This window comes from Oenanthe melanoleuca, chromosome 1 (genome assembly GCF_029582105.1).
Source record: "Oenanthe melanoleuca isolate GR-GAL-2019-014 chromosome 1, OMel1.0, whole genome shotgun sequence".
Classification (NCBI taxonomy): domain Eukaryota; kingdom Metazoa; phylum Chordata; class Aves; order Passeriformes; family Muscicapidae; genus Oenanthe; species Oenanthe melanoleuca.
The window spans coordinates 5,084,507-5,098,045 of NC_079333.1; the positions used below are offsets into that span (position 1 = coordinate 5,084,507).

General features: G+C 45.7%; 1 protein-coding gene across 2 annotated transcripts; it reads left to right on the plus strand.

Moving 5' to 3' along the window:
- Positions 1 to 1,870: 1,870 nt before the first annotated feature.
- On the plus strand, positions 1,871 to 12,435 carry CD2 (CD2 molecule). Of its 2 annotated transcripts, XM_056500979.1 has the most exons (5): positions 1,871 to 2,038; positions 4,785 to 5,087; positions 7,096 to 7,338; positions 9,485 to 9,604; positions 11,415 to 12,435. In XM_056500979.1, exons 1-5 carry the CDS (start codon positions 1,978 to 1,980, stop codon positions 11,615 to 11,617), a joined length of 930 nt encoding a protein of 309 aa, XP_056356954.1. In that variant the 5' UTR covers positions 1,871 to 1,977; the 3' UTR covers positions 11,618 to 12,435. The 2 variants fall into 2 exon arrangements, with proteins under 2 accessions (XP_056356954.1, XP_056356946.1); XM_056500971.1 differs by lacking the exon at positions 1,871 to 2,038 and having other exon boundaries at positions 4,702 to 5,087.
- Positions 12,436 to 13,539: the final 1,104 nt, after the last annotated feature.

Below are 13,539 nucleotides of genomic sequence, written 5' to 3' on the forward strand. Positions count from 1 at the left end.
CTTGCTGCAGGTGAGTGATGTGCCCCTTTGCAGGTTTGGATTTTGTTATCCAAAATCTTGGAGGTGGATTTTGTGTACCAAGCACTCAGGAATGCCAAGGGCTGGTGTCACTTCTGTGGTGTTCAGTGACCATGAGACATCAGACACTGAGCCCTCACCTCTTCTCTCAAGTGCTTCTTCACTGCTCACAGTGAGCTCATTTTTGGACACAAATTTCACATCCTTTACAAATGGTTTCTTGCTCCTGCCTACTTGCTGCTCCAAAGAAACCAGGATGTTTGGTGGGATGGTTTGCTGGACCACAGGGGCTTTTGGTCTGACTCATTTCAGCTGTGAGCTTAGAAGATTGTGTGTGGCACATGGGCATGCCAAACTGATTAACTTAGTTCATCTTAGTTAACTTAGTAGATTAACTACTCAGTGATTAACTAAGTTAACTTAGTTAATCACTGAGCCCACTAAGAAGAGCCTTCACTATGAATACAGGAATTTTTTCACACCTGGTTCTACCACTCTAGAGCTTTACCCATCTTCCCTCTCTCTCACCTTTCAGTTTGCAGTTCATCTGTACCATGGACAATCCCCACCCCAGAGTGAACATGCCAACAGACAAATGTGCTGGGGTACCCTGGAATAAGGTGGTGGCTTGGAGGGATGCTGCCCTGAAGAAACAGAGAGACAGAGCTGAGCAGAGCATGGACACTGTTTTCAGCTCTGCTCTGCTTGATGGACCCAGCAAAAAAAACCTCCAAAAACTGAGGAGAAGTCGAGGTTGATGCCTTTGCCCAAATTTCTTTAGGTGCTTGGGCTGGAAGCAGATGTGTCCAGGAGTCTTACACAGCTTGCTTGGCTGAGGAGATCCCTGAGTGTGGCAGCCCCTTTCCTCAGCTTGTTTCTTGCCACAGAGGGTGGAGGTCAGGCACAGAAATGTGATCTGCTGCTGTTGCTTCCTCTCTCCTATTGTGCGTGCGTCCTTTGTGCGTCCTTTGTAAGGGAACGACAGCAGAAGGAAGGAAGAAAAGCTGGGCTTTCCTGCAAGGACTGTTTTTACCTCATTAGTACCAGTAAGAAACGATTAAGCTGGAGAAGGGAGGTGTCTAACAAGACCTTCCTTAAACTTCAAGGTAGAGGAAGAACGAACAAGAAAGATTTATCTACTATTGTACATTTCTAGTGCCACGGATTTTCCTCTGTCTTCTTTCTTGGCCTATGCCTGTGACAAAAAGCTGGAAGATTTCAGTGGCTGCTGTAGCAGAGGAATTATGCTGGTGAGGATAAGATTCAAAATCCTCACCACTCCATCTGTTTATTATTGGCATCAGGAATAAGGGCTTTATTAGCTTCTTTGTCTTTCCCACAGCAGCCAGCTGCAGGGCTGGTTTGTGGCTACACCAAGGCTGTTTTCTCACCCCTTTCCATGCTCATCCCTCCCACAGCTTGCTCAAGTGGCTGGTCCTGCCTGCAGGAAGCATTTGTGCCTCTGGCCAGCCCCTCACACACCAAATGTTGGTGCAAGGCTGATCCTGATGGTGCCCAAGGGAAGGGTGGCTCCTTCCCAAGCCTTGTCCAGCAGCCACCTGCACCTCTCTGGGCTCCTTGTTCTCCTCCTGCTGCTGCTGAGGCTGCGGGGGAGAATTAGGACTCCCATCACTCCCCCACCCAAAACTGCATCCCTCCCAGCAGGATGGATGCTGGAGCTGAGCCCTGAGGAGGACACACTGGGTGGACAAACCTCCAGGGCATTCCTGCATTTTAGTGCCCATTTCTTTGTGTCTGGATGTTGCCTCCATGCAGACAGAACACCCTGCTGAGACTGATTTCCGCCTCTGCTAGAAATGAGAAGTGCTGGAGGAGAGGAGGAGGGCACACAGGCTGCTCCCACATGTCCCATCTCTGCTTGCTCACAGCACAAAATCCTTTCACCTGCCAGCAGCTGTCACTACACAAGGCAACACGGGATTTTTTTTGACCCTGAAAATGAACTTTAGGAGGATTTTCCTAGTCAAGTGCTTGCTGCTTTTATTTCCCAGTGTAAAATGTGAGTTTTTCTTACTGTTTTTTGCTCTTTTGGGCTGATGTTAACATTGCATTTTAAAGCATTTACAACTTGGTGGGGCTGCTACTGATAAGAAACTTGTTCCACTTTTCCAATGAGTGAAGACATCTGGGTTATTGCTATTATTTGATTTAATTTTCAGCCAGGGGGAGGGCAGGACCTGAGTTTCTTATTCCAGTTATAATAATAAGCTGTAAAGAGTTTTGGTTTTAAGTTAATGAGCCTTAATTTGACACGTGTATAATGAGAAATGTCAGCATGCAGTTTGCTTTCTGCCCTCGAGGTAGCTTGTACTACATTAGAGATCCAGTTCACTGTGCATTATCGCATGTAATTTCCTTTTCTTATCAAAGATGTGCAAATCTTTTGAAAGTGTAATTTATATTCTTCCATAAATATTAACAGAGTGATATGTTTCAGTGTCTTCAGACGAGCTGAAGTCTAAGATGTGAAAACAGCAAGCAACTGCATGTATTTTTTATATTTTGTGTATTATTGTTGTCATTATTTTTTAAAATATTAATCTAAAAACTTAATTAAGGTGTTAACTCATAGATTAGAGAAGGTTTTAAGAGATGGAGACAATACAAGCCTGCATAATTTTTTTTTCCTCTGTTTCATTCCACTAAGATTGTATGTATGGCTGTTTAATGCTTTGCTTTTCCTTCAGAACAAAATTAACAGATAAATAAGAATTTCTTTTTTTATATACATGATCTATAAAACATCTTCCTCAGCAGAAATAAGAAATGATTTTCCTTGAGTAGAAAATTGTTTCAGAGACTTCTTTCCTTCTCTAAAATTACAATGGGAGCTTTTTCTTTTAACTCTTTCTTGTGACTGTGAGTGAGCTGTAGGCTCTCAGCTAAAACCTTTCTGCCCTTTGGAGCACATTTTAGTTGGCATTTTTATCAGAAATGTTGTTTCATTAACTAAACAGATTTTTAGTATCATATGTGTGAGATACTCAGTTTTCAACTAGAAAGACTATGGAGATCAGCTTAATATCTAAGGATTTCTAAGTGGTCCACAGAGATGCCATTGAATTATCCTTAAAAACTCAGATTACTTTTTTCCTTTACTTTCAGAGAGAAAATATAAGTAATGGAAATCTAAGTAAAATCTTTGCTGTGCAAAGAAATCCTATTACTAGCTCTAAATACTTGTTCATGACTGAGCAGAAACAAGTATCAGAATTCAAATATTTGGGTATAAAGTGTGGTGTCATCTGTGTGGGGCATAGCTGTTTCCAAGGCTGTTTAGCTGATAGCTTTATTTCAGGACATTTCATTAAATAAGTCAAATACCTTGCAAGAAAGGCAATGCTGAAAGAACAGCCTCTCTTTGGAGGTGCTGCTTTGCCAGAAGAACTGCAGCATTAATGTTCTTCTTGCAGAGGAATGATATTTTAGTTCTCTGATTATCTCTAATATTGTTAGTTTAATGAAATAGCCACTGGGTTTCAGTTTCCCCTCTGTGGTGCCATTTATCATTATCCTAGATACAAGGAGTGAAGGGCTGTAATAAAAATATGCATAAACACAGTTTTTCTCTCTGTGGGGAAAAAGAGCTTAAAATATATAAAATTAGAGCAGAATCAGCTCTGTATGATGATGGGAATGAAAACCTCCCCCTGCTGATTGGCTTCACCCTGTAAATTGAGGAGGAATGAACACAAGAAAATGACAAACTAAATAAGCTGTGGCTCTTGCATGCAGATTTCCATCTCCTCCTGCAGGTTTGTCCACCTGCCACGGGGGTGGGGACAGTGCCTCACTTGAAATGACCTCCCAGCAGTTTCCCAAGTCCTGGCTTGCCAGGAATGGGACCTGCAAAGACAATGACTGAAGCAGCCTGGAGGGGAGCCCCCAGGCACTGCCCCAGGAGTGCCATCCCCACTGCTGGAAACACGATGGATGTTCAGAAACCTTGGCTTTTATGGGCAGCCCCCTTGGGCAGCCCCATGCTCAGGTGCCTCCCAGTCCTGACACCACCCTTGGGAAGCTCCTACTCTTAACTGTTCTGGAGAAGGGACCTGGAACCAAAGGAAAAATTCAATTTTTTTTTTTTTTTTAATTTTTTTTTTTTTGGCAATTGCTTTTCTTGTAATGACTCCTGCACCCCCTCAGTTCACAGGATATTGGTAGCTGCTTCTTCTTGCCTTACTTGCCCCATCAGGATCCTGTGCTAGAAAAATCAAGTGAATACAATTCCAGTAGGGCAGAGTAACTGGGATGGGAGGTGGGGGAGGCACTGCTGTGGGAGTGTATCCAGTTCAGTGCCTTACACCGACTCACAGCTTGACATGGGCTCCTGTCATTATCATCATTGCACTGGGATTGCTGAAATGATTCTGCTGTCCAGGGACATGGCTGGTTTTGCTGTCTGCAGTGATGGGCACTCTGGGTACCAGCCTGTGCCATGTGCACAACACAGAAGTGACCTTCTCCTCAGCAAGGGCTAAGTTCATGTTAAAGTGCATGGGAGGCCATTAATCTTGGTAATCAGAGTCACTCCAAGTAAGTCAGCCAGTGTATAAATGCAGCTTTTGAAAGCTCTCAGAATTAAACTGAATGCAGGCATTTATCTAATGAACAGTCCAGAAGTGCTTTGGAGCAGGGGGAGAGGGTGGAGCACAGGAAGGAGTGGGGGACATAGCAGATGACAGTGACAACCTTCTGGGTGGCTGCTGGAGGAGCTGATGGGCTGGCTGTGCTCCCCTGCCCAGGCTCCAGCAGCAGCTGGCTTCACAAGGCAGTGAACGACACAGCTCTCCTCAGCATCCCTGCTGCCCTGCCCCGGGGGAGCATGGACCAGGTGACGTGGAGCAGAGGCAGGCAGAGGCTGGTGCAGCTCAGGGGGAGCAGCACCAGGCACTTTGTGAACAAGGAGCAGTGCAGGTGTGCCCTGCTCCGCAACGGGACCCTGCAGATCCGGCGCCTGCGGACAGAGGACGGTGGCACCTACACGGTGATGGTTTATCTCCGTGGAAAACTGCAGGCAGAAGAAAACATAACCTTACTCGTGCAGGGTGAGTTTCTGCTTTTCCCACACCATTCACAGCACAGCTGAACAAGACTTGCTATTCTCTGCACTCTCCCACTTTCCTGCTTTGTGCTCTCCTTTCTGATTAGGAGTGGGAGGACTTCTACAGGACACATCTTTTTCTTCCTGCCACTGACAGCAGTCTGCCTCTCTTCTTCCTTCTCTTGCTCTGATCGATGGCCTCAAATCCCTGGCTTCTTTCTGGTTTGCCAGCCAGCAGGTTTCTAGCTGTGCCCAAGAAAGCAGCTGTGAACACAGCAGGGTCTAACATTCAAAATAGACAGCAGTCACCTCCCCTGAGATAAACCACAATAGGAGTTTAGTTTGCAGTGGAAGAAGACTCCTGCACCATATCCTTAGCATAACACAGCAAAAGTTATGATTATGCTGCTCAAAGCACAGTTAAGCACACTCCTGGGGATTTTAGCTTCAAAACATGATGGCAGCCTCCATTCCGGTGATGGATATTGTCCTAAGAGTTTGCAGCAGTAGCAGCCCAAAGGTTTTGGGGTGAATAGTGATGATGGGGATGGCTATTCTGCTCCTTAATAGCTGCTGTGGCCTCTCCAGACCTCTAAGCTGTAGGACAGCATAGGTTTTCTCCCCAGTAAGGGGATAGCTGTGTTCTATCCTTCTTCAGTCATCTGCACACCTTTGCCAACACCTTGAGTTTGTGGCTGCAGCTGGGATTACAGAAATGATGCCTTACTGAGATAGTAAGGACAGCTGGAATGGTTTTAGCAGAGTTTCTGTGCAGTGGGAGGCTCTGTCTAATGGGCTGCTGGGAAGTGAGGGTGTCTCACTGCTTTGGGAGCTATTACCATCAACAGAGTCAGGAAGTCACCAGCGCCTGATGCTCCTTGCTCATGTTTTCAGCCACTCTGCTGTCATTGGCTGTCATCATTTCAGGTCAAGGTTAGTGTTCCAGCCCAGCTGTGTGCTGCATCATTTCCTCTGCTGTGCAGCAGAGAGGTTGCACTGCCTCTGACACATGGTTTTGGAAGTCCTGTGGTAACTGTTTGGTGCTGGAATAATTTTTCAGCCAGGCTGACCCTTTGTTACTAGGGCTGGACAAACAGTTGTTAAAAACAAAATAGTCCCTGTGATATCCTCACACAACTCCATCACCAGCACCTGGACTCTAATGTTTCCCACTGGGATGTTTCCCTGAATAATTGGTTCCAGTTTGCAGAGGAGGAGTGAACTTAACAAGGAGAGGGTGGCTGCAGATGTCCTGATGAGAATCTTGACTGCATGTGCTATGAGCAGTCCTTATTTACTTTAGAATTTATGATCTCTGTAGCTTGCACAGCTGTAACTAGAGGTAGCACTGGCATGTGGTTTTTTTTTTTTTTTTTTTAAATCAGGTCTTAAAGGCAGAAATGATTATTTTCCATTTGCTGTCTCTGCCAGTTGCAGAAAAGTCCTGCAGACTTTTCTGTCTCAGTGCCACCAGTGACAGAGAAACTGGAACCAAAAGGAAACAAGTTGTTTTCAGGGCATAAGAAGAGACAGAAATCAGTTTTGTCTGCCATAACCTCATTGAGAGCTGGAGTGTGTTTTGTGCTCTCCATTCTGGGTTGATGACCTTCCATGCTGGACTGTTGTGCCTGCTGAGTGCTGCTGGTGGCACACAGAGCATCATAAGCAGCTTCTCATAGTTCTTCCTGCTTCAGGGAAAATCTCTCCTGGTGGACACAGGTGGAACAGGACCAACTTCACTTGCCCCAAAGCACAGAGGTGGAGGGGCTGTGGCTCTGAGTCCCTTCCATCCACTCAGCTTCATCCCCTCACCTGCCTGCTGTCCTTGGCTTTACTGGGCCAACTGCTTTTTCTTTATTATTGCTTTGTTACTTCTGTAGCAGAGGTCTAATTTGTTCTTCATTCTTCTGTGATCCCTTTAGATGGTGATTTGGGGTTAATTCTCTGTTCTGCTTAATAACAGAGGCTTTCAAGATCTCTCAGATGTGCCTGTCCCTTCACTTCTTTTTCAGAACCTGTCCCTCAGCCAATCCTCATCTCTGAGTGTGGGAATAAAAACATATCTGTCAAGTGTGAAGCAAAGCAAAAGGCTAAGGATGAAGCATTTATAATAGAACTGATTCAACCCAATGGCAAAAAAATCCAAAAGAATGCAACAGTGCTGGAATGGCACGGGTGGAATCCTGGGACATTCAGATGTGTTGCTAAGAACAAAGTCAGTGAAAAAATGGCTGAAAAAGTAATCAAGTGCTCAGGTAAGAAATCTCCTTCATCATAGTGTGCTAGGGTGGGCCACCATAGGCTGATGCAGTTGCACACAGCTGTAGACTGGTCCAGGTGCCAGGGGTGCAGAGATCACCCAGTACTGAGAGTCTAATTGCAGCACAGTTACTGGGAGCTGATGCTGCTGGGGCAGCCAGGATGCAAGTCACACTTCTGCCTGGCATTGTCCAGCCTTGTCACATCCCCCTGCTCCCCATCCTGCTGCTCCCAGCCCCACTGCTACCCTTAAGGCATCCCTGCTCTGATCAGGGTGGCAGAGCCAAGGGCAGTGGGATGTGAGAGGGGTTTGCTCCTCCTCTTCTCCTGGGGGGAAATCCTTTGTGTTTTTCTCCTCTCTGTAATCATGTCTATGAATGTGATGGTTCCCTGCTAAATGTGGATGTGGATGAGTTTGTGGATGAGTTTTCCTTCAAGGGGAAAAATCAGCTGCTTGGACTCCTCAGCTTGGCCTAGAAATCAGGAGGAAAGTTATGGAGAATTTTGCTCCAGGGTTACAGGGGTCAGATCAGCATGGCTCAAATGTACCATGGTTTTCCTCTTCAGTTGAAGTCTCATCTTTCTAAACCACAGATGCAGCAAAAAGACTGAAAGATTGCATTTTTAAATGGGTAGAGTCATGCTGGAAATGATTCAGTAGGCAAAAGAAGTCATCACAGGCTCATCCTCCCACACAGAAGTTTTGAAAGTTAATGCACAAACAAAGGACAGATCACACTGGTATGACACTGGGCATGGTGTTCAGTTTAAAGCTCAGAATTCCAGTGCTGGGGAAAAGTCCTTGGATTTGCTGGGCTTGGGTTCATCCCACCCAACCAGTGCTCTGCTGGAAGCATTCCCTTACTCTAGATTCCTGCTGGAGCTGCTGGAGTGTTATGGGGGGCTCACAAGAGCTGGCTCAGTATTTCTAATTTTTACCTAGTTCTGTGATAGAGAATTTAGGGAAAGTCCAAGTCTGAAGGACAGCCACGGTGTGAGAAGGGAGGAATAAATGCTTTACTGAAGTGATCCCAGATCTGCTGAGGTTGACTGAAGGGGTGAAGAGCTGAGGGACAGGATGGCCTCTGCTCTCCTGTGCAGCTGTTGTCTCAGGAATAATCCTCCTGATTTCAAAAACAGCCAAGCAATGCATTATTGTGCTGCTGCCTTGACCTGATGGACTGCACAATCCCGTTGATGTTAGCATTGGGAAGGGGAAAGCAGGATGTGGCATGGACTTTGGAGCCAGGTATGAAAGTGTGCTGCTGGATTAAGTGTGTTTAAAGCAGAGCAAACCATCCCAAACACCTTGTGTGGATGAGGAAATGCCAGGACACAGGCCAGGCAAGCACAGGTCTGCCTGTCCTGCTGCTGTAGGCACACATTGGCCATTGTCTAGACAATTCTGATTTCACTTTTTCTCACCCCTAAGAAATGCTCTATTTTCACTGGGTGAATTGGGTCAGAGAGCTTGGTTGTCTTTTTTATTTTTTTTTTTCCACATCATTAGCAGAGAAATACCAACCATCTTTAAGGTATAAACATAGCATTTCTCAGACACCAAAATTCCCTAAAACCATGGAGGACTACTCTTCCTACCCAAACTAAATACCTCTCAGACTTTTCTGTGTAGTGGCAGGACCCTGCCAGCTCCATAGGAGATTAAAAATTCCTCATCTTGCAGTCAAACCTCCTTCTAACCCTGCTGCCTCTGTAAACACTTGGTCCTGCATTTGAGGCCAATCACCTTGAATTTTGACCTTTACAGGAAAAAGCCAGCTTTTCATGGAAGTGGAATTATATGTGAACCTGTCTGGGCTCCTCTTGCACACATCTGGGAGAAACAGGCACAGAAAAAGCAAAATACTCCTTGGTGTGATACTGGCAACTAAAACAAGTGGCAATCTAAATACAGTGAGCTGGCATGCACAAATGCTCTGGTTTCAGTTTTCTGCAGAATTTGAGTCCATCAGGGAGCACTCAAAAGAGGAGCAGCCACTTCCTGCTGCGTACAGGGAAAAGGGAAAGGGTGAGGTGTCCACTTGTCTGCCTTGCAGTCAATGGAAGAAAATAGAGAATTTAAGTGGATGTTGTGCAAGTTCTTGCTTTCCATCTAACATCCTCTTTCATCCCCTTCACTAGGCAAGATGGACTTTTATCTCATCTTAAGCATAGCAGGAGGTGCAGTCTTTTTTGTCATCTTTGTGATTTGCCTTATTTATTGTATCAGAAGGAAGAAAACAAAAAGGAGTGAAGTTTATGGTAAGTGTTTAAGGGGCTTTGTTTTGCTATCCAGCCACCTAAAATATTAGAGCTTCCCACTGACAGCAACCCTGTGGTGAGGAGCATTCTCTCTGCCCTGACATGAGCAATAGCCTGGTTTTAACATATGAATCTCTACAGATCAGCTGGCATTGACAGTCTCACTTTCTGATATGTGCTCTGAGCAAAACCCACCTGAGTATTATTCTACATTATGGCTGCTCTCCTTTGAGTGGTACAGATCACTGCCTCAGCTGTGCAGTGGCACCATACCCTCACTTCCTGGGCCTGGATCAGCAGGAGTTAAGAAAATGAGCCTGAGGAAATGAGAACTAAGATTTCAGTGATTATTTTATGGTGACTAGCCTCTCTGAAACAGTTTGCTGTGTGTTTAAGGCCAGCTTGGTGTCTCAAGAGGTAAATCCCTCAACCCCTAAATCAATAGATGAGGTTACAGAAGTTGTGGGTGGTGGGTGGGCCTATAGCTGCTGGTTATGGGCAAGCTGTGTCCTGAAGCTCTGTTTTATCCATGCTAAAAAAGCTTTATATTTCTTTCTCTACTCTGCATCTTATTACATAACAACCAATCAACACCTTTACTATCACCTATAGCCTATCCTAACTACTAACATTACCTGTTCATGTTACTATTCTCTAATCACCAAAAGTTAGGATATTACAGTTTAAGCTAGAAGTTGTTTTCCAGTTTTCTTGCAGTGGAAAATTCTGAAATCTTTTCTCTACTTGCAACATGGTATTTTTTGTTTGTCTGTGAAAATAATTCTGCTTGGTAAAAACATCTTTTGTTTGAGGTGGACTTATCCTTTGCTCAGAGTCATCAAAGCCCCTTCCACCTCACTTGGTCTTTGCCTTTTCAGTTACCCAGTAAAACTGGCTCAGCAATTCTTTTCTTCTATATCAAAACTTGCTATAATTTCTATACCTTCTTCAGATCCTACATTCAAAGATCTTTCTGTTATAAACACATGTGGGGTTCTTTGGACCTCCAGTGCTCTAAGGCACCAAACTCTGGAGCTCTATAGGCTCCTACTTGTCAGGTAGTCTTAAATAAGCAAAGCAGATAATAGTTTAAAAGGTTATTTATTAAAAAACACATCTTATTACAAAGCACATCAGTCTCAACAGGCAAGCAGACAAGCAATGGCAAAAAGCAGATAGCAAAAGCAGCTAGCAATAAGAAAATGGCTAGAAGCTAGAATGGCTAAAAAGCAAGTGGCTAAAAGCCACAATGGCTAAAAGCAACATTCTCCTAATACAAAGTCTTATATAGGATTTTTCCAACAAGCTAAGACACAAGCTCAGACCACCGCTCCTTAACCTATTAGAATTCCAGTTTCTTAGCACACCAGGTTATGGATAACACTACACATAGACTCTATCTTGTTCTATCTAAGAAATGTGAGCAATATTCTTACTATAACTCTATTATGTCTAATTCCTTTCTACAACTGTGGGCTTGGAGCCTCTATTGAAGATATCATGTGTTTGCAACCTTCACTAGAACAGTCACTGCTACTGTGGCATTTGAAACCTTTCATTCAATAAAAGCATTAGAACTTGCTCTACAACTTAGTCAATCCCTGCACTCTGATTCTTCAGAGAGACCCCAAACTCACTGCCTCCAACAGATACATATCAGTGAGACCCTCTGGTCACATCCTTATCCTTCCCAACAAGCAGCAGCTTAAAACCCAATATTTGGCTTTTCCCTGCTTGTGCCAAAGGCGTTTCCCTGGTTTTTCTGACTTGTTGGTGCACGTCTGACTGTGAGACCTTGCTGTTGTTGCAGAGGAGGAGCGAGCCATGCACAGCCTGCCCGTGGCCAGCCAGAAGGGGACACGGGAGCTGCCCCAGACCCCACCCAAGGCCACCCCAAAGCAGGTGAGGGTGCAGCAGCGGCCGCTGCCCCCGCAGCCCCCGGAGCAGCCACGGCCCCAGCCGCGGCCCCGCGCCCGGCCCCGCGCCCCAAACCTGCCCAGAGAGCGGCCCTGAGCGCCCACCCTGCTCCCTCTGCTCCACCAGCCCTGGGCAAGGAAGGGCTGAGCCCCTCCTGCCCAGCCCTGCAATGCTCAGCTATGGAAAGGCAGCTTTCGGTGCAGAAAATTACAGAGAGCGTCAAACACGGATGAGAAGACTCAAGGTGATGAGCATTCATCCCTGTAGCCATTTTTCTGTGGGTGCCTTCAGGTCAGGATATGGATGTGGAGCACTGGGCCTTTCTGTGGTTCACTTGTTTTCACTGCACCTCGTTTTCTTCCTGCTTTTTGGATGGTTTTCACCAAGAAGAAGCTAAAGCGCTACTGAGGCAAAATGGACCAATGGATCTTACAGAGTTTTGTCTCCTGCTACACATTAGGACAACTCTCTGGCTTCAGCATCAAACACATGGCCTCCTGGACCAAAAAATAGTTGTATGTAATTAAATATTTGTCTGAAGTTGAAAGGATTTGTGTTGTACAATGCAGAGAAGAAAATACTGAAAGGACGTGTGAGAGCCTTGAAGCACCAGCATTGGATAAAATGGGAAAGGGAAAAACTTTTCCTTTCTCCACTGTGTTTAGAAAAGAAACTGAGCTTGAATTGCAGCAAGGGAGAGTTGGGTCAGTATTTTTTTTTTTTTTAATGTAATACTGAGGGAGTTTTCTGGGAGTTCTCCACCACTGGGATTTCAAAGAGTGGATGAGACAACATTCTGTGAAGCTTCTTTGTCCTGACAAGGACCACGAAAATGTGCTACACAGCCTCTTCAGGGACAGTTTCAACTCGGTTTTCTGTGACTTTTAGGCAAATAAAACAAATCTTTATTCTCAGCATAAGTCTGTGTGGCTGTCCAGACAATTTCTTTTTGGCATAGAAGAGGTCTGGTCTCCTTTGGCTTGTGAAACAAAGCATTGTGAACTGCCAACCAGTAGAATTACTGGTGTCTGAATTGTCAGGGGTTTTTATCCCAGGGGTTTTCATTTCCTGCTGAGGGCCAGGGACTGTGTCTCTTCTGCTGGTGACACCTCAGGTGTAACCAGGGGATGACAGAGATCTGCATCCCCAAGGGAGAAGCTGGACTGCAATCACTTGCATCACTCTCCAGTGCTGGACACTGCTTGCTCCTCTGGGCTTTGGGGGTGTCCAAAGGAGCCTCTGCAGGACAGCTGAGGAGCTGAGAGCAGTGTCTGGATGGGTAAACTGACCCATCTGGGGTAAAAGTGAAGGAGGAGAGAGCTACAGGGGCCACAGAGCACGAGACATCCACCCAGCCAGCTGCTGTGTCAGGCAGAACAGCACCTCACACCTCTTTCAGGCTGGCCTCTCCCACATGTGCCAGGGGAGATAAAACAGCCATGCTTTGTTTCTCCTGAGAAATATGACTATTTTTATCTTCTGATACGAGGGCAGGGAGGCAGCTTGTCAGGAAAAGCAAATCTCTGCCTGCTCCAGATCTCAGTCACTTCACTTGAACTCCAACAGCCCTGTGAGTGCCACTTGCTCTTGCCTTAGCTTTCTGCAGCTGATTTCCGGGCTTTTGCTATTTAAAATTGCATTTGGTAAATGTTTCATGGTTTATTTTGTAACATACCATATGCTATATCCCTGTACTGAATGAATAAAGAGCAGGCTGGGTGCAGAGGATCTTAGCTCACAGCTGTGCTGGTGCTTCAGTATCTCACTTTGTTACAAAGGAGGCAACACAACCATTTTGGTGCCTGAGCCACAGAAGCAGGGATGCAGGGGATGTCACAGCATCCCTGGGCAGTGCTGGGGTGCCAGGAGCTGGTGAGCTCAGGCTGGTGTGGTGACACAGCTGCTGTGCCTGTCCTATGCTGCCACAGCTTTACTGGGGCTGCTCTGTGGTTACAGGTGTGGGGGGTCCTTCCTGGGAGAGAGGAAGGGTTACTGGGGCCTGAGAAGATTTTTGGGCT

What these genes read in the sequence shown, in the direction of transcription:
- CD2 (XM_056500971.1), top strand. Translation starts at nt 4,718, where the DNA reads ATGACAGTGACAACCTTCTGGGTGGCTGCTGGAGGAGCTGATGGGCTG. An exon ending in CATAACCTTACTCGTGCAGG is followed by an intron (nt 5,088 to 7,095) that starts GTGAGTTTCTGC and finishes CTTCTTTTTCAG; the next exon opens with AACCTGTCCCTCAGCCAATC. An exon ending in AAAAGTAATCAAGTGCTCAG is followed by an intron (nt 7,339 to 9,484) that starts GTAAGAAATCTC and finishes CCCCTTCACTAG; the next exon opens with GCAAGATGGACTTTTATCTC.